Consider the following 25,606-nt stretch of genomic DNA (forward strand, 5'->3'; position numbering starts at 1 on the left):
CTATTTATTGTTATAAATCCACTTGGGAAATGAAATACCATTGATATAAAGCTCTTTTTTGCAAAGATATAGCTTATTTTATTCTTCCACGACCCTTTTAACAATCGTATATATAAAAGTGGGCGTGGTCCTTAACCGATTTCGTTAATTTTTCTTCGAAGCATTCCTTATAGTAAAGGCAACCTCTCTGCCGAATTTTGTTACGATAGGTTTAACGATTTGATTTATGATGAATAATATTTGTAAAATTGATTTTATCAGAAGTGGGTGGTGCCACGCTCATTTTAAACAAATTTTTATCAGGAGTCTCCATAATGTGTATAATTTACTAAATAATCAAGTTTTTTGTGTTTTCCAAAATGTTATATATATAAAAAGTGGGCGTGGTTATCATCCGATTTCGCTCATTTCCAATACCAATCTATTCTGGGATAGAGATAAGCTCGTGTACCAAATTTTGTGAAGATATCTCAATATTTACTCAAGTTATCGTGTTAACGGACAGGACAGACGGATGGACATGGCTCAATCAAATTTTTTTTCGATACTGATGATTTTGATATATAGAAGTCTATATCTATTTCGATTCCTTTATACCTGTACAACCAACCGTCATCCAATCAAAGTTAATATACTCTGTGAGCAAAGCACGCTGAGTATAAAGAGGATACATATGTAGGGTTAAATACCCTACTACATGGTTTGCGCGTTTCGTATGGCAACGCTGCGCAAGAAGTTTCTAGAAACATAACATACAACTCTATTGAGTAATTGCTTGGAATCAGAACGCATTATTATTTTTATTCTTTTAATGTACAAACATTGGAATTGTAAATTTAGTTATATTTTAATAAACTTTTGAGGGATTAATAAAGATTCCTAAAGTGGTGACCACGCCGATTAACATGCCAAACGAAACGGAAGAAAGATTTGTTGAAGCGGAGAGTATGCTTCAATTGGGGCGGCTCTCAGTGAAGCCACCACCATTTTGGAAGCCCGATCCGAGGTTGTGGTTCGCCCAAGTGGAAGCGCAATTCGTGCGCGCGGGTATCACGACCGATGACACTAAATATTATACCATCGTGGCTGAAATTGATTCAGCAATATTAATGCATGCCAGCGACATTATTACATCGCCTCCTGCCACCGGCAAGTATGAAGCGTTAAAGAATAGGTTGTTAGCGGAGTTTGGGGAGTCAGCGGAAAAAAAATTAAAACGTCTTTTTGATTCGTGCGAGCTGAACGACAAGAAACCATCAACGTTGTTGCGAGAGATGAAGGATTTAGCACACAATCGGTTAGACAACGATATTTTAAAAACAATTTGGTCGCGACGCTTGCCGATGCAGGTCCAGCAAATTCTAACGACATTAGATGAGGACGTCGAAGAATTGGCTAAAAAAGCTGACAAAATTTTGGAAGTAACGACGGGGGGTGAAGTCAACGCTATGGGAACGACTACTAACGACACAGAGACGGCAATTGCCGAACTTGTATGTCGTATGGACAAATTCGAACAAGAAAATCGTAATAAATTCCAGCGCACGGAGCAAGCATGGCGAACTAGGGTTCCAAAGGCAACAGCAACTACGGTACCGCGAAACGGCTCTGTACGAGTACCAAATAGCGACATTTGTTGGTATCATCGCAGCTTTGGGAACCAGGCCACAAAATGTCGATCGCCTTGCAGTTATACGCCAGCACGCACGGAAAACTAGTCAGTCCTCCGTTCAAAGCGGCTACCACGGAGGCTAGCCAACACACGAGCCGTCTCCATATACTGGACAAAATTTCATCTTTAAAATTTTTAATCGATACTGGGGCCGAAATTTCAGTGGTACCCAGATGTAATAACGACCCGGCGCTACCTTCTCCGATGAAGTTAGTGGCCGCGAACAACACCCAGATCAACACGTATGGTAGGAAGAAGTTGACACTCGATCTGGGATTCAAGCGAACCTTTACTTGGCTATTCATCATAGCTGACGTATCCTACCCGATAATAGGCGCGGATTTTTTACAAAAGTTCGAAATCTTAGTAGACATGTAGAACAAAAGGATTATCGACCAGAGCACTAAAACTCAGATTGGATGTCTCGTAGTAAACCCTCCTCAAGGTATTATCACGCTCAAATGCTCGAACATATTTCATGAAGTATTAACGCGGTATGTGGATCTCACAGAGGATAAGACATCAAATGTAAAGGGTATGTCTATCATTTCATCGAGACGAGAGGAGCGCCGACGCAGAAGGTACGGCGACTATCACCGGAAAAGTTAAGCTTCGCAAAGCAGGAGTTTCAGTACCTATTAGATAAAGGTATTTGCCAACGCTCGAAAAGTCAGTGGGCCAGCCCGTTGCACATGGTACAGAAGGCCAACGGATCGTGGCGTCCATGTGGAGATTATCGGAAACTGAATGCGAAAACTGTTCCAGATAAGTACCCTATACGTCACATACATGATTTTTTGGGGATTTACACGGTAAAACAATTTTTTCAGTAATCGACTGTAAGAAAGCGTATCATCAAATCCCGGTGCACCCGGCAGACATACCGAAGACGGCAATTCTAACACCTTTTGGACTTTTCGAATTCAAGTACATGACATTTAGACTTACAAATGCGGCCCAGACCTTTCAAAGGATCATGGATGACACAGTGGCTGGCTTAGAGTTTGCTTTTCCGTATCTCGATGACGTGCTAGTAGCCTCGAGTTCGGCTGCAGAACACGTCAAACATTTGCAACAGTTGTTCGACCGCTATCGCGATAGAGGTCTGGTCGTAGATATAGAGAAATGTCAGGTGGGTTTGCCGGAGGTAGAGTTCCTTGGCCACTTGGTTTCGAAAAGGGGCATTTCCCCTTACCTCGTAAAGTGCAGGGAATCCTGGAGTTAAAAAAACCAACGGAGGTTCATAAATTGAGGAGGTTTCTGGGCGCGGTAAATTTTTACCGTCGGTTCCTTCCACACGCAGCAGCCACAGAAGCACCACTGCAGGAGATGATGGGTCCGTGTAAAAAAACATGATAGGACCAAGTTAAAATGGACGGCGACTTCCGAGAGGGCGTTTAAAGAACTCAAGGCACAGCTGGCGAAAGAGGCACTAATCGTATTCCCAGAGAGGGGAGCTACCATAGCACTAGCAACGGATGCGTCTGACACCGCAATGGGAGCGGCATTACAACAGTTAACATTAGGCAAGTGGCGACCGCTAGGATTTTTCTCACAGAAGTTCACTAAGACAGAGGCAAGGTACAGTACGTATGACCGGGAGCTGCTGGCTATACACAGAGCAATTCGACACTTCAGATATTTTTTGGAGGGGATGCAATTTATTATTTTTACAGATCACAAACCTTTGGTCCAAGCATTCGAGCAAAGTTGGGAAAAGTTATCTCCACGACAGACACGACAATTAAATTTCATTAGTCAGTTTTCTACTGACATACGACACATTAGCGGAGCTCAAAATATCGTCGCCGACATGCTGTCGAGGATTGCGACATACACGGCTCCTTCGCCATTAGATACGAAGCTGCTACACGACGAACAGCAAGGGTGCGAGGAGTTAAAAGAGTTACTAGATGATGGTAACACGGCGTTACACTTAATAAAATATAAACATCCCGACGGGGGATTCGATATATTTTGCGACGATTCGACTGGGAGGATAAGGCCATACGTTCCAAAGTCCCTGCGGCAAGTGGTTTTCGGTGCCACTCACGGCCCCGCATACCCGGGAGCGAGAGCAACGGTCAAATTGATAGCGAATAGTTTCGTATGGAAAGGAATGAGCAAGGATATAAGAGCACGGGTCCGGTGTTGTTCCGCTTGCCAAAGATGCAAAGTCGCCCGGCATACTAAGAGTGCATTGGAGAATTTTGCCGTTCCCAGTAAACGCTTCGAACATCTTAATGTGGACATCGTCGGGCCGTTTCCCATGTCACGCGGTTACACTTATTGCCTAACATGCGTCGACAGATTTTCGAGGTGGATCGAGGCTTTCCCGCTAGCAGATATGACAGCGGAAACGGTTGCAAGAGAGCTACTCAACGGGTGGATCAGTAGATACGGGGTGCCGAAGTTCATCACGACAGATCAGGGTAGGCAGTTTGAAAGCAGTTTATTTACTCATCTGGCCAAGTTATTGGGCGCAAAACATATACACACGACAAGTTATCACCCCCAGGCGAACGGCATGGTGGAGGGATGGCACCGCGTGCTAAAAGCAGCATTAAGATGCCACATGGCGGACGTAGATTGGGTTGATGTACTACCTATAGTTCTACTGGGATTAAGGACAGCGGTGAAAGAAAACCTGGGAGTTTCGGTAGCTGAAATGCTGTATGGACAGCCGATTCGACTTCCCGGGGATTTTTTCGAAAGTCCGCGCGAGGCAACGGTGGATGAGCCGATGTATTTACAAAAGCTCAGACAACATTTCGAGCAACTTCGACCTACGCAAACATCACAACACGGAAAGGCACCTGTGTTTGTTCCCAAGGACCTCCGTTTTTGCAGCCATGTGTTTTTACGGGATGATACCATACATCGGCCTCTTAAAGCTCCATATGATGGGCCCTATTTAGTGATCAACAGATTTCCAAAGACATACACCATTTTAATTGGCACCAAGCAGGTCACGGTCTCAATAGATAGGCTAAAACCCGCGTATTTACCAAAGGAAGATACGATAGCAACGTATAGTAAAACGGCATAGTTTCAACAATTACTGCCGCTCAATTTAGGAGGGGAGTGATGTAGGGTTAAATACCCTACTACATGGTTTGGTCGTTTCGTATGGCAACGCTGCGCAAGAAGTTTCTAGAAACATAAAATACAACTCTACTGAGTAATTGCTTGGAATCAGAACGCATTATTTTATTTATTCTTTTAATGTACAAGCATTGGCATTGTAAATTTAGTTATATTTTAATAAACTTTTGAGGGATCAATAAAGATTCTTAAACATATATGTAGCGTGACTCGCTTTTTTCCTAATTTCAATCATATATATGGGGTATTCCATCCCATTTCGACCAATTTTGACCCGACCCCTTTAGAATTGGCTGAAAGTTTTTCTTCTTTTTCTAGCTTACGAAAGACGTTTTTCAGAATTTTTTCATCCAACTCAAAACAAGTTATGAATTTAAAAAAACACCGTTTTTTTTTTCAAAATGCTATAACTTTTTCAAAAATTTACCGTTTGGGATCTTTTTTTTTTAATTTGTTTTTAAATGTACTTTCGGAAAAAATACAAAAAAAAAATTTAAAGTTTTTTTTTTGTAATTTTTCAGTTTTTCGAGATTTTTCGAATTTCGCCATTTTTTTTTTCATAAAAAACTTCAATCAATTCTGCAATCGTCCCCACTAATCCCGGAGGGGGCCGATATTTTTTTTTTTTTTTTATTTAATTGAAAAAAAAAACTAAAAATTTTTTGTATTTTTTCCGAAAAGTACATTTAAAAACAAATTTAAAAAAAAAAAAATATCCCAAACGGTCAAATTTTGAAAAAGTTATGGCATTTTGAAAACAAAAACGGTGTTTTTTTAAAAATTCATAACTTTTTTTGAGTTGGATGAAAAAATTCTGAAAAACGTCTTTCGTAAGCTAGAAAACGAAGAAAAACTTTCAGCCAATTCTAAAGGGGTCGGGTTCAAAATTGGTTGAAATGGGATGGAATACCCCATATACTTTTTTCTCTTTTCAGCTAGTGTTATGCGGGTTCAAAATTCAGATCTTTAAAAAAATTAAATGTCTACTTCGAAATCCATTCAAACAAAAAAAGAAGGCATATTATGCCCATATTTGTCATTAATTGACGCTAAATAACCTAAGCCATTTTGGCCATTTCGCAAAGTCAAGTCAGCTATCCCTTTGGCCTTTGATGTTGTTGTTGTTTTTTTAGCGATAATGTTACTCCCCGAAAGCTTTGGGGAATGTTATCGGTGTGATGGCCCTTTGCCGGATACAGATCCGGTACGCTCCGGTATCACAGCACCATTAAAGTGCTAGCCCGACCCTCTCGGGAACGATTTATGTGGCCACATTATACCTTCAGGCCATCACCCCCCTCCCCAACCCAAGTTCCATGAGGAGCTTGGGTTTGGAGAAGCTATATATTGCGCTGGCAACCTGAAGGGTTGCGCTACACAGCCCCTTGAATCTGGTATTTTAGTTGCCAGGTCTTTCCCAATCGTTACGGAGTTGGTGCTCAATGTCATTTGGCAGAGCCTTATTAAATTCGCAGGGTACTTAAATTCAGACATAGCAGCACACAAGCAACTTCTTATCGTGTGTCAGGATCTGGCGCATCATGTAGATCTGGTCGATATTAGATATAGGAATATATTAAGAAGGGTCAAATGTCGGGGCTCACTTCGAAAAAGGGAAAAATTATATTACTACTTATGGCTCGAATATCTTAAAGAAAACAAAATTGGCTTGGTTTTTGCTCCGTTGCCTGTATTTAACAAACCTTTGCATATAAAGCAGCGAACGATTGAGATTTTCTTCCGTTATCGCTTCATGATCCTCACTAGCGTGACTTGTAAATTGTTTCAATACACGAGAATGACTTGTAAAATCGGATTCACGATTCCATTCTTGAATCTGAACAAAAAAAATAGTTTCATCTTTTATAAAGCAACAAAAATGTAAAGTAGCGCTAATTGCTTACCTCGATTATATCCGCCTCAATCCGTAAATTCTTCAAAGATTGTTCGAGTTTCATTCTAGAAAAGGCATCTATTTGTGGCATTTGCGTATCAAAAGAACTACAAAATATAAATAAAGTAATAAAAAAATAAACGAGTTCAGGATTTTGTGCAAGAGGTCTATCATTGATTTGCAAACTTCCGTAGCATATCTTTTACAGTACACTACCAACATACACGGCTATTCATTTGCAATATCAGAAACCGTATTTTATTTTTACAATATTGAGTAGAAAATCATCAATTGTCAAAACAAAACAAAAAGTGCAAAGAAGAAATTTTAAATGAAACAAGTAAAGGTGTCTAAGTTCGGGTGTAACCGAACATTATATACTCAGCGTGAGCTTCAATTACACATTTCATTTCAGACAAACTACTTCTCTACATAACACGTGGCACCGCCCATTTAAAAAAAATGTCTCCCCATTTCCTCTTACAATAAAACTTGATAAGTGAAATATCATTGATTCAAAACTATTTTTTGCTAAGTTATAGCTTAATATTCTAGTCTACGACCCTCTTAAACTTTTTCTATATCTAAGTTGCCGTGGTCTTTAACCGATCCCGTCCATTTTTACTAGTAATATTTTCCCGAATGTTCCCGAAATGGATCTATACAACGAGTTTTGGCAGTTGTCTAAAAATGTTTTCTTTCTTCTATTCTAATTTAATAATTTTTTCAATTAAGAAAAAATTTATCATAACAATAATAATGATAAAAAATTATTGTTAGGCCTTGAGCTCGATTCGAACCCGCGATCTTACAAATCAGTAGGCCGATATAACAACAAAAATTGTTAATACATCCCAGAGCACGGGGAAAAAAGTGTCAATAAAATATGACACTATGGCAGCATTGCCATCAAGCAAGTCCAATTTTCACATCCATTCTGCAACAGATGTCGCAGTGTTGTGAATATCAAATGGCACGAACCAGAATAGAAGCAGGATTAATGAAGGCAAACAAAAAACCGCTGTGATGGCTGAATGGTTATAGCAGCGGCGTCTAAACGTTGCCGATGAAGGAATTTAGCAGTTCCCGAAATGGATCTATACAACGAGCTTTGGCAGTTGTCTAAAAATTTTTTCTTTCTTCTATTCTTATTTAATAATTTTTTCAATTAAGAAAAAATTTATCATAACAATAATAATGATACAAAATTATTGTTAGGCCTTCAGCTCGATTCGAACCCGCGTCTTACAAATCAGTAGGCCGATATAACAACAAAAATTGTTAATACATCCCAGAGCACGGGGAAAAAAGTGTCAATAAAATATGACACTATGGCAGCATTGCCATCAAACAAGTTCAATTTTCACATCCATTCTGCAACAGATGTCGCAGTGTTGTGAATATCAATTGGCACGAACCAGAATAGAAGCAGGATTAATGAATGCAAACAAAAAACCGTGTGATGGCTGAATGGTTATAGCAGCGGCGCCTAAGCGTTGCCTATGAAGGAATTTAGCAGTTCCCGAAATGGATCTATACAACGAGCTTTGGCAGTTGTCTAAAAATTGTTTCTTTCTTCTATTCTAATTTAATAATTTTTTCAATTAAGAAAAAAATTTATCATAACAATAATAATGATAAAAAATTATTGTTAGGTCTTGAGCTCGATTCGAACCCGCGATCTTACAAATCAGTAGGCCGATATAACAACAAAAATTGTTAATACATCCCAGAGCACGGGGAAAAGTGTCAATAAAATATGACACTATGGCAGCATTGCCATCAAACAAGTCCAATTTTCACATCCATTCTGCAACAGATGTTGCAGTGTTGTGAATATCAATTGGCACGAACCAGAATAGAAGCAGGATTAATGAAGGCAAACAAAAACCGCTGTGATGGCTGAATGGTTATAGCAGCGGCGCCTAAACGTTGCCGATGAAGGAATTTAGCAGTTCCCGAAATGGATCTATACAACGAGCTTTGGCAGTTGTCTAAAAATTTTTTCTTCTATTCTAATTTAATAATTTTCTCAATTAAGAAAAAAATTTATCATAACAATAATAATGATAAAAAATTATTGTTAGGCCTTGAGCTCGATTCGAACCCGCGATCTTACAAATCAGTAGGCCGATATAACAACAAAAATTGTTAATACATCCCAAAGCACGGGGAAAAGTGTCAATAAAATATGACACTATGGCAGCATTGCCATCAAACAAGTCCAATTTTCACATCCATTCTGCAACAGATGTCGCAGTGTTGTGAATATCAATTGGCACGAACCAGAATAGAAGCAGGATTAATGAAGGCAAACAAAAAACCGTGTGATGGCTGAATGGTTATAGCAGCGGCGCCTAAGCGTTGCCGATGAAGGAATTTAGCAGTTCCCGAAATGGATCTATACAACGAGCTTTGGCAGTTGTCTAAAAATTTTTTCTTTCTTCTATTCTCATTTAATAATTTTTTCAATTAAGAAAAAATTTATCATAACAATAATAATGATAAAAAATTATTGTTAGGCCTTGAGCTCGATTCGAACCCGCGATCTTAGAAATATTTTCTACTATAGAGAAAATTTGTGTACACAATTTCATTACGATATGTAAATTTTTCTTCGAGTTGTGGCTCCCGAAACATAGAAATTTCCTTAGTCAAAAAAGGGGCGGTGCCACACCCATTTTCAAAAATTTTAGTGTTTTCCAATTTAATGTTGTAATTCAATTTTGAAAGTAAAATTCTATTGATACAAAGCTTTTTTTCGCTAAGATATAGCTTATTATTTTCGTCTACGACCCTTTTAAAAACCTTTTATATAAAAATGGGCGTGGCCTTTACCGATCTCGTCCATTTTTTCTAGAAATATATCCTGCTACAGGGAAAATTTGTATACCAAATTTTATTACCATCCGTTAATTTTTCTTCGAGTTATGGCTCGCGAAATATAGAAAATTCCTTAGTCATAAAAAGGGTGGTGGGTGCCACTCCCATTTTCAAAAATTTTATTATTTTCCAATTTACGCCCCGATTCTAGTGTGGTAACAACATTCTTCACCACGGTAACGAAATCATGTGGCAACTTTTACACCATTTTGGTATTCTACCCGCGAAAGTACCCGGATAATTTTTTACACACAAAATTGGGTGGTTACATCGAAATAACCACACAACAGCTGTTGTTTGGAAAAAGGCAAAACTGAAAAATAAAAAATTGTAAGCGCAAATAAGTAAAGATCATAGTAAAGACGTGTTGTCCCTTGCTATACATATTTGTTTACATTATGCACTTTCACAGAATAAATTACAATATACCTATGTAGAAACTTATCATGGATAATATGCATATACACATCGTCCCGTTTATTCGTTAACCTCGTGTCTACAAGTGAGACATTTTCGGTAAAGCGAACACGGTTGCCACATCATGTTTTCATTTGGGACCAAAATTCATCGAAAAAAAGGACCAAATTTTTGTTTTATTTTATTAGTATAAAATACAAAATTTTAGGATGTTTCTATATAAAATTTTACTAAACATAGTGAAGACTTTCCTTTAATTCAAGCTGAACAAACAAATATATGTGAATGCAACCAAAAATGGTACTATATTTTGACATAGGATAAGCCTATGTCTTTCACCAAGCAAACGTTGTGAACCTAGTTTTGGTCACAAAGCTCTTGGTTCTAGAATTATGTTGTTGATTGCAATGAAATAAAATATATAGTACAGTTAGGTTTTAGTAAAAATTTGTGTTCTGGTGTTGCCGAACTATGTATGTGGAAAATTCAGTGAATCATAAATGAAACTAGGCAATTTTGTTAGTGCTATTTTTATAGATGCTTACTTTTTCCCTTATCGTTTAAACTTCATATCAGAGCCTAGATTCAGTAAGTGTGAGTTTTGATCCCAGGCCTCAGGGGTTCTGCTAGCACCTATGGGAATAATTTTATACAAAACATTTGTTCCGAAATCAAATCTCTTTTGCATTTGCTTCCTTCTGTCTTCGAGTTAAAATATTAATTGTGCCAAGATACTTAATTTTCAATTACCTTGCGTGGCTTAACACCACAATAGTCCTGGAATTCCTTGAACTCATTGAGCTGGGTGAGAAAGATTTAAATATCAACGTTCCAAACGAGAAGTAATGCATAGAATTTCTTTGTATAAGTTTTGAAAGTGTTAGGCTCACGGCAGAGTGCTCGCTATAAGCTATGCTAGGCGAGAAGCAATTTTTATTTTCATATATTTTACATAGTGTTGTATAACCGATCGAAATATCTACCGTTATTATTATTATAAAACTAGATTTTTTTTTTTGATTTGTCGTTTATTTCATCAACAATTAACGACAATGTGTTTGCCAACACTTTTCTTTTTATAGCCTGGCATAAATTATATCCTAGGTGAAATGTTATTGTTCTGGTACATTTTATTGAAAGAGCAATTTTTTATGGTGAGAGTTCCATTGACTAACGAAAGTGTGGCGAATTTTTTGGCAATATTGTGAATTTTTACCTGAGTGAAAAAGAAAGAGAGTACCAATCGTGTCTACTGCCTAAAAAGGACCAAAATTGAAGAAAAGGGACCAGCGGACCAAATGGGGTTGGAAGGGACCATTTTTAGTCCAAATGGACCAAAGTGGCAATCGTGAAAGCGAAGAAAACTATCCTTCCAATTTCTCCACAGACACTGGTGAGTTTTTCGGTGATAACAGCGTTACCACTTGGGCCAGAATCGCGGATAAAAGAACTGGTAACGATATTCGGTTACATAATGTTCTGGGTATTATTTTACCGGTAACGCTCAGAATCGGCGCGTTAATGTTGAAATTCAATTTAAAAACTAAAATTCTATTAATACAAAGCTTTTTTTCGCTAAGATATAGATTACTATTTTCGTCTACGACCCTTTTAAAAATCTTTTATATAAAAGTGGGCGTGGTCTTTAACCGATCTCGCCCATTTTTTCTAGAAATATTTCCTGCTATAGGGAAAATTTGTGTACCAAATTTTATTACCATCCGTTAATTTTTCTTCGAGTTATGGGTCATGAAACAGAAAATTGCTTAGTCATAAAAGGGGCGGTGCCACGCCCATTTTTTAATTTTAAGGTTTTCCTATTTATTGTTATAAATCCACTTGGGAAATGGAATACCATTGCTATAAAGACCTTTTTTGTAAAGATATAGCTTATTTTATTCGTCCACGACCCTTTTAAAAATCTTTTATATAAAGGTGGGCGTGGTCCTTAACCGATTTCGTTAATTTTTCTTCAAAGCATTCCCTAGAGTAAAGGCAACCTCTCTGCCGAATTTTATTAGGATAGGTTTAACGATTTTTGATTTATGATTAATAATATTTGTAAAATTGATTTTATCACAAGTGGGCGGTGCCACGCCCATTTAAAAAATTTTTAATTTTTATAAAGAGCCTCAATATCAGTCCACACGTCAAATTTCAACATTCTAGCTGTATTATTTATTACTAAATAATCAGGTTTTTGTGTTTTTAAAATGTTATATATATATATAAAGAGGGCATGTTATCATCCGATTTCGCTCATTTTCAATACCAATATATTCTGGGTCCAGATAAGCCGGCGTACCAAATTTGGTGAAAATATCTCAATATTTACTCAAGTTATCGTGTTAACGGACAGACGGGCGGATGGACATGGCTCAATCAGATTTTTTTTTCGATACTGATGATTTTGATATATGGAAGTCTATATCTATCTCGATTCCTTTATATCTGTACAACCAACCGTTACCCAATCAAAGTTAATATACTCTGTGTGCAAAGCACTCTGAGTATAAAAAGTTGCTCATGATCCGTAGCTTGTCTTTGCAATAGGAACGTCTCCAACGTAAAATGCACAAATTCTGAAATATCTTAGGCCCGGTTTTTCAGTACAAGTTCAATTCAGTTTGTCTGTTAAATTACGCTTCAACTTATTCTGCAGTTTTTCCGTCTACAAATTATCTAGATAATAAAAAACCAATGTTGCCACACAAAAAAGCCTACCTCAAAGGCGGACTTAAACTTTGACTGAAAAACTGCTCAGTAGTTTAACTGGAGTTTAAATTTGACTAGAGTTTAAGCAAATTTAGTTTAAGCTTAGCTTAACCAACTACTGAAAAACCGGGCCATAATGTATTACCTCATATCGTTGCTTGCATTATTCGTTTCACATAGAAAAACGCGCAAGCGCAAATGTTTCCATTTGGCGAGCATATTTATAATTACAGCCAACTGCATCATAAAAAGTGATACCACATCGAATGGATTATTTGTATTCGGATTGAAAACATTGATGGGCCAAACATCTATGTAACGCAAGTGTTTGCTCCTTAAACGAAAAAAACAAAAACAGAGAAAAAAGTATAAAATATTTTTAAAGTAATTTCTCTAAACTATTTAGTATTACATACTTTGCAATAAAACTTTTATCTAAGCGATGGAAGTGTCGGCACAAACATAAATTTTTCTTCATACGCAAAACATCACACATAATGGCTACATATTCAGCGACATCAATTTGTTTATCGTCACCATCATGACGTATTGGAAAGTTCTGAATTTCACCATGGTTAAAGTCATCGGTTTTGTAAGGTGAAGTGCCTCTGAAAAAAATTTTAAATAAATAAAAATATGTATACATATTTGCAAATGCAGAGTAAAAATTATTCAAAATTGGTGTTTCTACGATTTTCTTGAAGTTGCAGTTGATATTAAGGATATTCAATTCCAATTTAAATTCAGAAATTTACAATTCAAGTTGAGAAAATTGCAATTCAAGTTCAGAAAATTACAATTCAAGTTCAGAATTTCCAATTTAAATTCAGAAATTTACAATTCCAGTTCAGAAAATTACAATTCAAGTTCTGATTTTCCAATTCAAGTTCAGCAAATTACAATTCATGTTCAGAAATTCCAATTTAAATTCAGTAAACTACAATTCAAGTTCAGAAAATTATAATTCAAGTTCAGAATTTTCATTTCAAGTTCAGAAAATTATAATTCAAGTTCAGAAAATTACATTTCAAGTTCAGAAAATTACAGTTCGAATTCAGAAATTTATAAGTAGGTGTTAATTTTCCACAGTTATTTTAATTAATTAATTTTATACTTATATGTTACTTGCGAAAGTGTTGATGCTTCGTTGACCATGTTGCCATAGTGTACCCCAAGTCTTCTTCAAGGTGTGTACATCCCGAACCTTGAAATCAAATGGAGGATAATTCTTTCCAACAAGTGCATGATGACGCTACGGCCAAGAAAGGACTTCAGTCGAAACAGCAGTTTGGAAGCAGTTTTTCCTTCCTTATCTCGCAAAATTGATTTAAACGAGTTAAGATGTACAATGCTTCCTTAACACATAGATACCATCTTACATACATTTATTTCCATTGGATGAAAAAAATACCCGACAAATTTTCTGAACTTGAATTGAAAATTCTGAACTTGAATTGCAATTTTCTGAATTTAAATTGGAATTTTCTGAACTTGCATTGGAAATTTCTGAACTTGAATTGGAATATTCTGAATTTAAATTGGAATTTCTGAACTTGAATTGTAATTTTCTGAACTTGAATTGAAAATTCTGGACTTGAATTGTAAATTCCTGAACTTGAATTGGTAATTTCAGAATTTAAATTGGAATTTCTGAACTTGAATTGTAATTTTCTGAACTTGAATTGAAAATTCTGAACTTGAATTGTAAATTTCTGAACTTGAATTGTAAATTTCTGAATTTAAATTGGGAATTCTGAACTTGAATTGTAATTTTCTGAACTTAAACTAGAAAAGGTGTAGTAGAGCTCAAGGCCTTAAAATAAAAAATTTTATACTTTTTTTATTGTGATTGTTATGATGTAATTGTTTTCGTTGTTGATCAAGGAGTTTATCTTCTCCCGAAATGGATTCTTTCTTCTGTTCTAAATCAAAAAAATCCAACTAAGAAAAAATTATAACAAAAACAGTTATAAAGAAATAATTATTAAAGCTTTCAGCTTGGTTGGAACCCATGTATTCGGATTTAAGGTTGAACTGGCCAGTCTGTAAGGACCTCACATATACTGAATGAGTCCATAGTGTTACCAAAAGTTTGTTCAACGACTAAACTGAAAAATACTATCAGAAACCATGACCTATTTTATGAAATAACTCCGTCTTCTAGCAAATACTATAGAAGCTTTTTGGGACCTATGCTACTTGCTGATTCTATATCTGATAGCTGTGTCACTCCTAATAGCTGAAGTCTTAGCCTGGCCAGCCCAGGGCATGATCACAAAACGTGCTCGATCATTTCATCCTTCAACCCGCAATTTCTACATCTGCTTTCACTGACAAAGCCAAATTTAAAAGCATGTAACACCAGAAAGCAGCGTCCAGTCAGAATATACATCATGAGTCTACAGTTACCTTTTTTCAATGATAAGCGTAACTTTTTTGGTATAAGGTTGTAAGACCTGCACTTGCGCTTTGCAGCCCCGCGCTTAGTTTCACGCTTGTTCTGCTTGGTTGATCGTGTGCAGCTCTAGTCTTCTTCTAATCTTGCCAAGTCTTATTGCGGTACAACCGTTGAGGGATGTGCCCTACTTAGCTAGCTCATTGGCTTTTTCATTTTAATCTATGCCTATATTTCTTCCTCTATCCCGATTCTTTTCAGGGATCATTTACACTGACTTATTTTGTTTTGTTGATTTTCCGATAGGTTGGATAAATGATGTATATTGGAAAGATTTTCCGTCATCCCTTGTCAAATTTGGTTTCGAGACAAACCGGTTTCGGCGTTGTGCCATCACAAGTGTCGATTTTCGTTCTCTTCGGTACTGTACTCGGCGCGTTTGTTTAACGCAGTAGTAGTACCTCACAGTTTTGTTGAGAATTTCGAGATATACAACTTGGGTTCAAGTTTTCTTTTTGATAAAACTTACCGTTTTCGAGAAAAATTCAGAAGCCTGAAATTTCGACCTTTGATTTCGAAAAAGTTTTTTAGCTCAAATAGAATAGGTGGGGACTTTTGAATTTATACTTTGTATGGTAAACTAAAGGTCCTTTGTCTTTGTAGTAATTTTTATTATTTTAATTGTCTAAATTGACCGCACTACAGTTGGCATGGGCAGAATGGCATACAGTGCAGTCGTCGGGGTTGTTTTTAGCGTTCTCGTTACGCTTAGCGTTACATACCCCCTCTAAATTTTTGAGGAAGTTTTGTGTATCCATCCACCTAACAAGGACTCTATAGTATATGATAGGCTTTACAATCGTTATAAATAGAGGGCATAATGAGTCTCGTCGAGGGCTTTTTCACTCTCTCCTCCACGTTGAGCTTTCACGACTACTCACTGTCTAGAATTATTACTAGTTTATTACTTTGTATAAGGTTTCTTCTGCAGGTAAAGCATTCCTAAGTTCTTATCGAACCGCCTGAGCAGTTGGCGCCTGACCAGCGTCCAGAGCAGAGGTGGTAATACCACGCCCTGCGGTGTGCCCCTGTTCACCGATTTTGTGGGATCTTACAGCCCCACACGCGTACTCCTTATATTTATAAGCATTCTGTTTATAGCCAAGCTATGGAGAGCAGTCGGGCTAGACTTTCCTTTGGTGTGACAATGAAGCAGCAACAAAATTGTTAATACAACCCAAAGTCATAAAAACAAGCCCAATATTCACAATGCTGCACCGACAGTTATCGCATCGCTTTGGAAATCAATTGGCAAGAAACAGAATAGAGATAGAATTTATGATGGCTAACTAATCATCGCTGTAACAACTCTAACCATTCAGAACAGAGGACAAAACGTTGCTGATGAGTATAGCACCTCCCGAAATGGATGTATACAACGAGCTATGGTAGCTGTCTTACAATTTTCTTTCTTCTATGCTAATTTAAGAAAAAAAACTCAAGAAAAACAAGTAAGGAAGGCTAAGTTCGGGTGTAACCGAACATTACATACTCAGCTGAGAGCTATGGAGACAAAATAAGGGAAAATCACCATGTAGGAAAATGAACCTAGGGTAACCCTGGAATGTGTTTGTATGACATGTGTATCAAATGCAAGGTATTAAAGAGTATTTTAAGAGGGAGGGGGCCATAGTTCTATAGGTGGACGCCATTTAGGGATATCGCCATAAAGGTGAACCAGGGCTGACTCTAGAATTTGTTTGTACGATATTGGTATCAAATGAAAGGTGTTAATGGGTATTTTAAAAGCGTGTGTGCCTTAGTTCTATAGGTGGACGCCTTTTCGAGATATCGCCATAAAGGTGGACCAGGGGTGACTCTAGAATTTGTTTGTACGATATGGGTATCAAATGAAAGGTATTAATGAGTATTTTAAAAGGGAGTGGGCCTTAGTTCTATAGGTGGACGCCTTTCGAGATATCGCCACAAACGTGGTCCAGGGGTGACTCTAAATGCGTTTGTACTATATTGGTATCAAACGAAAGGTGTTAATGAGTATTTTAAAAGTGAATAGGCGTTAGTTCTATGGGTGGACGCCTTCTCAAGATATCGCCATAAAGGTGGACCAGGGGTGACTCTACAATTTGTTTGTACGATATGGGTATCAAATGAAAGGTGTTAATGGGTATTTTAAAAGAGATTGGGCCTTAGTTCTATAGGTGGACGCCTTTTCGAGATATCGCCATAAAGGTGGACCAGGGGTGAGTCTAGAATTTGTTTGTATGATATGGGTATCAAATAAAAGGTGTTAATGAGTATTTTAAAAGGGAGTGGGCCTTAGTTCTATACGTGGACGCCTTTTCCAGATATCGCCGTAAAAGTGGACCAGGGGTGACTATAATGTGTTTGTACGATATGGGAATCAAATTAAAGGTATTAATGAGGGTTTTAAAAGGGAGTGGTGGTAGTTGTATATGTGAAGTCGTTTTCGAGATATCGACAAAAATGTGGACCAGGGTGACCCAGAACATCATCTGTCGGGTACCGCTAATTTATTTATATATGTAATACCACGAACAGTATTCCTGCCATGATTCCAAGGGCTTTTGATTTCGCCCTGCAGAACTTTTGCATTTTCTTCTACTTAATATGGTAGGTGTCACAACCATTTTACAAAGTTTTTTTCTAAAGTTATATTTTGCGTCAATAAACCAATCCAATTACCATGTTTCATCCCTTTTTTCGTATTTGGTATAGAATTATGGCATTTTTTAAATTTTTCGGAATTTTCGAAATCGAAAAAGTGGGCGTGGTCATAGCCGGATTTCGGCCATTTTTTACACCAATACAAAGTGAGTTCAGATAAGTACATGAACTGAGTTTAGTAAAGATATATCGATTTTTGCTCAAGTTATCGTGTTAACGGCCGAGCGGAAGGACAGACGGTCGACTGTGTATAAAAACTGGGCGTGGCTTCAACCGATTCCGCCCTTTTTCACAGAAAACAGTTATCGTCCTAGAATCTAAGCCCCTGTGGCGGTTTACTAACTAGCCTTTTTACAATAGTCAATGAGAGTCATTTTACTTCGCGACACGATTCACATGTCATTCAATGATAAATGTCAAAATGAGTTTTATACTTTCTTTCACTTTGTTCGAGCTGTCGTGACAAGCGCACGCATTCATCATAAATTTGTAAAAACTAAATCGCAAACATTGCGGTTCATCCGCGAATAAAATCAAGAAATATTTATACAAAGTTATACAGTGTGTTTCCTTGATTCGGTAGCGATAAAGCGTTTCAGTAGAAACCATCATTTGTTGGAATAATTCTGCCGACAGAGAAACCCACATTGGTGACCCCGACATACACAACAAATACAATACAGTGAACAAGGTGCAAATACATATTCGCATTGCCCTCATCGTTTATCGACTCGGGAATGGAATAAACTCACCAAAAACATTAAAGCATCGATATTTTCACAAAACCAAAAGTGAATTTAATCAGAAAAGTGCAATCAAAATCGTCTTTTTTGCAAAAGTCAAAAAATTAAAAACGCACAAATTTCACCAGCTGATTCACACATTACGTCACTTGTGCGCAACAAAATTAAATTGTTTGCAACACAAAAACATTATTATCCAAAAAATTGATTTGGGAAACGTGCCCAACAGAAGCCGAAGTGGAAGATAACCAGTATCTTGACGATTTCAACCAGAGCTTTCGGATGATATTCAAGATGGACGAATCGAACAATTCAAATGGACAATCAGCATCAAACGTAAGTACCGCTAGCAATTTTCCTTTACCTGAAATTAGTAGAATTACAATAAGGGCACCGACGTTCGTAAAAAATGAACCGGATTTATTTTTTATTCAAATGGAAGCTCAATTTACCAACGGTGGAATCACTAGAGATAACGCTAAATATAATCATGTCATTGCTGCACTCGATCCTCAATATTTGTCAATGGTTTCTGATTTGATTCGTAATCCGCCGGACGACGGCACAAAATATGAAACATTAAAAGCGCGTTTAATTAATGAATATACAGCATCTGATCAAAAGAAATTAAAAGTTTTGTTAACAGAAATCGAACTCGGTGATGACAAACCATCGCATTTATTGCGTAAAATGCGTGATTTAGCACGAAGTTCTATGAGTGATGAAGCATTAAAATCACTTTGGATCGATCGTCTGCCCGAAAATGTGAGAGCGGTTGTAGCCATTTCTAACGATAATTTGAACACATGCGCCACTCTGGCCGATAAAGTAGTGGAATTAACTTCTTCGAAACAAATCTCCGAAATCAAAACGGAAATAAACCCTTCTTTGTCACAATTAAAAGCACAAATTGATGAACTCACAAAATCGTTTAATGACTTTAGGGCAAGTCGAAGTAAAAGTCCCAACCGAAACAACAACAGTAACAGACGTTCTCGATCTAAATCAAATAGAAAACATCCATATTGCCGTTATCATTACAAATTCGGGGCACTTGCTCGCAAATGTGAACAACCTTGCCGGTTCAAAAAACCTGAAGGCAGTTCAAACGATAATTCGGAAAACTAAAAACCACTTCGCCACCGACGGTACACGAAGTGGAATCAAATCTCACTCGCCGTCTCTTCGTCACTGATCAATCAAATCATCGTAAATTTTTAGTCGACACTGGCGCAGACTTATCAATTTTGCCAAAAAATTTATTTAATAAATTAAATAAACCAAATTCCTATAAACTTTTCGCCGCAAACGGCACACCCATAGAAACTTTCGGTAGCATTACTTGCAATGTCAATTTAGGACTAAGACGTGATTTCATTTGGACATTTTTGATAGCAAATGTGTCCAAACCCATTCTTGGCGCTGATTTTCTTGATGAATACGGATTGCTGGTTGATATAAAAAATAAACAATTGATCGATGTTCATACAAATTTACGAACTAAATGCAATTCTCATCTTACACATTATCAAAGAGTCTCTTCGGTTCATTGCAAATCTGATTTCAGCGAAATAATAAATGAATTTGTAGATCTCACTCTGCCTCCAACCTTCAATAAACGTGATAATTTGAAACCTAGTACGGTAAAACATCAAATTATTACAACGGGTCGTCCCACTTTTTCACGAGCACGTCGTTTAAACCCTGAAAAACTTAAACTAGCTAAAGTTGAGTTCGAAGCAATGCTAAAAGCGGGAATTTGTCAACCAAGTAAAAGTCCTTGGGCAAGCCCATTGCACATAGTACCAAAAAAGGCGGCACATGGCGTTTTTGCGGTGATTATCGTGCTTTAAATGCCGTTACAATTCCTGATCGATATCCCTTACCTCACATCCAAGATGTAACACACACATTTGCGAACAAACAAATTTTTTCAAAAATCGATCTCGTTAGCGCATACAATCAAATCCCAATAGCAGAAGAAGACAAAGAGAAAACTGCAATCATTACACCCTTCGGCTTATTTGAATTCAATGTGATGACTTTTGGTCTCAGAAACGCATCTCAAACTTTTCAACGTTTCATGAACAGTATTTTTCACGATCTTGATTTCGTCGTTGTCTACATCGATGACATTTGCATAGCTTCAAATGACATGAGCGAACATCGAAAACATTTGAAAATTGTCCTACAACGTCTTAAAGAAAAAAACATTAAAATCAACCTTGCCAAATGCGAATTTGGACAACAAAAAATCACTTTTCTCAGTCACATCGTCACAAAAGATGGCATTTTACCAAAAACTGAAAAAGTTGACGTCATTAAAAATTTCAAAAAACCTGAAAAAGCACACGAACTCCGTAGTTTTTTGGCAATCCTTAACTCATATCGTCGCTTTCTACCAAATGCTGCTCAAATCCAAGGCAAACGTCAGCTGCTAATAAAAGGCAACAAAAAAAAAGATAATTCGCAAATTGCTTGGAACGACGATGCATCTTTAGCATTTGAAAAATGTAAAGCTGATATCGCCAACGCTGTCCTGTTAGCTCACCCAATTCCCAATACAACTTTGGCATTACACGTGGATGCTAGTAATCACGCAATAGGGGCAGCCCTTCACCAAATCAACAATGGTCAACTTCAACCATTAAGTTTCTATTCCAAACGATTAACCGATACCCAAAAGCGTTATAGCACCTATGATCGTGAACTTTTGGCAATCTTTCAGGCAATCAAACACAACAAATTTATGATCGACGGACGCAATTGCATTGTGTATACTGACCATAAACCATTAACATTTGCCTTTCGACAAAATCCCGACAAAGCTTCACCCAGACAAGCACGTCAACTTGATTTCATTGGTCAATTCACAACGGACATTCGTCACATTTCCGGCAAAGATAACGTTGTTGCAGACTTATTGTCGCGCATTGAAGAAATCAAAGTTAACGATATCAGCTTAGAACTTCTAGCAAATTCTCAAATAAACGACAACGAACTAAATGACATGGTTCTAATCTGCACGTTTATTGCGACACATCTTCTAAGCAAATCAGACCCTTTATCGTCGGTAACATGCGAAAGAGAATTTTCAATCTGGTGCACAACATCTCGCATCCTGGTAAAAGGGCTTCTCTCAATTTATTAACCGAACGTTATGTATGGCCAAACATCAAATCGGATGTCTCTAAATGGTCAAGTGAATGTGTTAATTGCCAAAAAAGCAAAGTTCACAAACATAACAAAACTGCTTTAGCTAATTTCAATGCACCTGACGGTCGTTTCAAACACATAAATATTGATATCATTGGACCTTTGCCGTTATCCAAGGGATTCCGTTATTGCTTAACATGCATTGATCGTTTCTCACGCTGGCCAGTTACAATCCCCATCGAAAACATGACAGCTGAAACGGTAGCCAATGCACTCATTCGTGGATGGATTTCACACTATGGCGTACCATTATACATATGTCACAACCGATCAAGGTCGACAATTCGAATCGAATGTATTCAAAGAATTGAATCGTCTTCTTGGTTGTAAACACATCCGTACCACTCCCTATCATCCACAAGCCAACGGCTTGATTGAACGTTTCCATAGAACTCTGAAGGCATCAATCATGTGTCATCAAAACGAAACTTGGTATGACGTGTTACCTTTAATCATGCTCGCATTAAGAACGACAATTAAAAATGATTTACAAGCTTGTCCAGCTGAATTGTTATACGGCACAACTTTAAGATTGCCGGGCGATTTTCTCGATGACAAAACTACTGATCTCTCGACAGATTTTGTTAAAAATCTAAAAAACGTCATGAACCAAATCAAAACCATTGTCACTTCGAATCACTCTGTGAACCATTGTTTCATTCAAAAAGAACTTTCGAATTGCACACATGTATTCCTACGTGATGATTCCGTTAGAGCACCATTTAAACAGCCATATGATGGCCCATTTGAAGTTGTTAAACGAAAAGAAAAAAATTTCGACATTCGGGTAAATGGAAGATTGGTAACGGTATCATGTGACCGTTTAAAAGCAGCTGTATTATATAAGGATAATAATGAAACGAATACCAAAAATTTTATTGTAAAAAATAATGTTAAAGAAAACAATGAACCTCTTAGTCAAAAATTTGAACATGCCAAAAAATCCAATAACGTTAACTGTGTACCCACAGAAGTTAGAACACGATCAGGAAGACTGATTAGAAAACCCAATCGTTTTGTAACTTTTTCAACGTGATCGGTGGATCACTGGTGGGGGAGTATGTGGCGGTTTACTAACTAGCCTTTTTACAATAGTCAATGAGAGTCATTTTACTTCGCGACACGATTCACATGTCATTCAATGATAAATGTCAAAATGAGTTTTATACTTTCTTTCACTTTGTTCGAGCTGTCGTGACAAGCGCACGCATTCATCATAAATTTGTAAAAACTAAATCGCAAACATTGCGGTTCATCCGCGAATAAAATCAAGAAATATTTATACAAAGTTATACAGTGTGTTTCCTTGATTCGGTAGCGATAAAGCGTTTCAGTAGAAACCATCATTTGTTGGAATAATTCTGCCGACAGAGAAACCCACACCCCTTCCAAATTTCACAAGGATTGGTAAATTTTTGTTTGACTTATGGCATTAAAGGTATCCTAGACAAATTAAATGAAAAAGGGCGGCGCCACGCCCATTTTGAAATTTTCTTTTATTTTTGTATTTTGTTGCACCATATCATTACTGGAGTTGAATGTTGACAATTTACTTATAAACTGTAAAGATAATAAAATTTTTGTTAAAATTTGACTTTAAAAATTTTTTTTTTAAAGTGGGCGTGGTCGTAATCCGATTTTACTAATTTTTATTAAGCATACATATAGTAATAGAAGTAACGTTCCTGCCAAAATTCATCATGATATCTTCAACGACTTCCAAATTAAAGCTTGCAAAACTTTTAAATTACCTCCTTTCAAAAGTGGGCGATGCCCATTGTCCAAAATTTTACTTATTTTCTATTTTACGTAATAAGGCCAACCCATCTACCAAGTTTCATCGATTTATCCGTCTTTGATAATGAATTATTGCACTTTTTCTGTTTTTCGAAATTTTCGATATCGAAAAAGTGGGCGTGGATATCGTGGTTGTAGTCCGATTTCGTTCATTTTAAATAGCGATCTGAGATGAGTGCCCAGGAACATACATACAAAATTTCATCAAGATACCTCAAAATTTACTCAAATTATCGTGTTTACGGACGGACGGACATGGCTAAATGAATTTCTTTTTTCGCCCAGATCATTTTGATATATAGAAGTCTATATCTATCTCGATTAGTTTATGCCGTTACGGATTACCGTTATGCGAACAAAATTAATATACTCTCATGCCAACCTAATAAAACCGCACTGCAATTTTTTAGCGCACGCAAACAACCGGTGTTTTTTGCCCGAACCCAAATAAGCATGCGTTGCGACAATGTAAAGCATGTGTGCAAACGTCAAATCTAAATGTCAAGCAGAACAAAAATTGGAAATCGAGTTAGGTTTTCACGCAGCAAATTTAATTTGGGTTGCTCTCATACAAGTTGTATGTGAATGAGACATTTTTGACAGAAGATGACTTGCGTGAGTTTATATTAGGTTGGCATGTCCATAGTACAGGTCTACAAGTAGGATATGTAGCAGCACGCACATACACAGCCACGCTCACCTGATAATTTGCTTGTTCTTGTTCGTTTTTTTTTTTGTGGATGCTATTTGGCACTGTTGTACTTCTTAGGTCCAAGAAGTCAACCTCGGTTTCAAACTGTATTTCGCGGAGAACTTTTGAAAGGGTAGAAAAACTTAGCATCCGTGTTTGTATTCTTAATACTGGAATAACTACGCGTGCTACCATATAGGTGCACAACATTTTCATACTAAATTCGTTCAAAAAATTTACCATCACAGCAACCCATATCTGATATTCCGCTCCTTTTTTTGTTTCCCTGCGTCGCTTCCAACGACAGCAACCCCGGTAATTTTGACACTTCGTTCAGTGTCAAACGCATGTTCCACGCAGGTTCCACTGAGTTCCACAATAGTTTGACACTGACCGAAGTGTCAAACTGCAATGTGTTAGAAAGAGAAAGGAATTGCTTCCTTCTCATACATATCATACTTGTAAACCTGTACTATGGGCATGTCTGCGAGCTCTGCTCAGCTGAGTTTAAAAAAACTCAATTAAGAAAAAAAATATAACAATAATAATACAAAAAAATGTTAATGTTAAGGCATTGAGCTCGATGCATGACCTCACAAATCAAGAGGCGAAGAAACAACAACGAAATTTTTTTATATTTAAAGTTCATTACAGTAGATTATAAGTTTGAAGGTAAAGCTCAGAAAATTCAATAAAATTTCAATTAAAGTTCAGAAAATGGCTCAATTATATGGTTGGCTCATCTCATCAGCTGATTTTGTTTTTTTCATTTCACTGACAAACACATTGACAATTATCTACTGCCGTGGTGGTAAATTTTTTATAAAAAATACTTTCACATAACTTTAAATTATTTTTTTCCATTCGCCTAACACCAACACGCAGATTTTAACAAACTGAACAAAGGTATGTTGTTGCTGTAGAGATGAGCCAAACATATAGTTGAACCCGGGTTCAGAAAATAACAATGCAAATTCAAAATTCTCAATTTCAGAATGTTACTACTCAAATTCTATAATTTCAATTCGGAAAATTATGTTTAAAGTTCAGAAATTTTGAAATTAAAAGCTAAAAAAGTTACAACTCAATTACAAAACTTTCATTCCGGATTCCTAAATTCAGAAAACTACACCTTTTCCAGTTTAAGTTCAAAAATTTACAACTCAAGTTCAGCAAATTGCAATTCAAGTTCATAAAATTACAATTTAAGTTCAGAATTTCCAATTTCAATTCAGAAATTTACAATTCAAGTTCAGAAATTTACAATTCAAGTTCATATTTTCCAATTCAAGTTCAGAAAATTACAATTCAAGTTCAGAAATTTCAATTTAAATACAGAAAATTACAACTCAAGTTCAGAAAATTACAATTC

The 25,606-nt window shown here is 36.9% G+C and overlaps 1 protein-coding gene across 9 annotated transcripts in view; it reads right to left on the minus strand.

Annotated features, from left to right (window-relative positions):
* The window catches only part of LOC137240976 (solute carrier family 12 member 9), a 271,735-nt gene that overhangs the window by 188,685 nt on the left and 57,444 nt on the right, over positions 1-25,606 (minus strand). For all 9 annotated transcript variants that reach the window (XR_010949876.1, XM_067768062.1, XM_067768063.1 and 6 more), the window contains 4 exons: positions 13,103-13,294; positions 12,832-13,020; positions 6,682-6,778; positions 6,481-6,614 (listed from right to left, as the gene is read on the minus strand). Coding sequence is in view for 8 of the 9 variants with exons in the window: in XM_067768062.1 (XP_067624163.1) it covers positions 6,481-6,614; positions 6,682-6,778; positions 12,832-13,020; positions 13,103-13,294 (612 nt within the window). In the remaining variant the exon portion in view is untranslated. The remainder of the gene's footprint in view (positions 1-6,480; positions 6,615-6,681; positions 6,779-12,831; positions 13,021-13,102; positions 13,295-25,606) is intronic.

This window comes from Eurosta solidaginis, chromosome 2 (genome assembly GCF_040869045.1).
Source record: "Eurosta solidaginis isolate ZX-2024a chromosome 2, ASM4086904v1, whole genome shotgun sequence".
NCBI classification, from domain to species: Eukaryota; Metazoa; Arthropoda; class Insecta; order Diptera; family Tephritidae; genus Eurosta; species Eurosta solidaginis.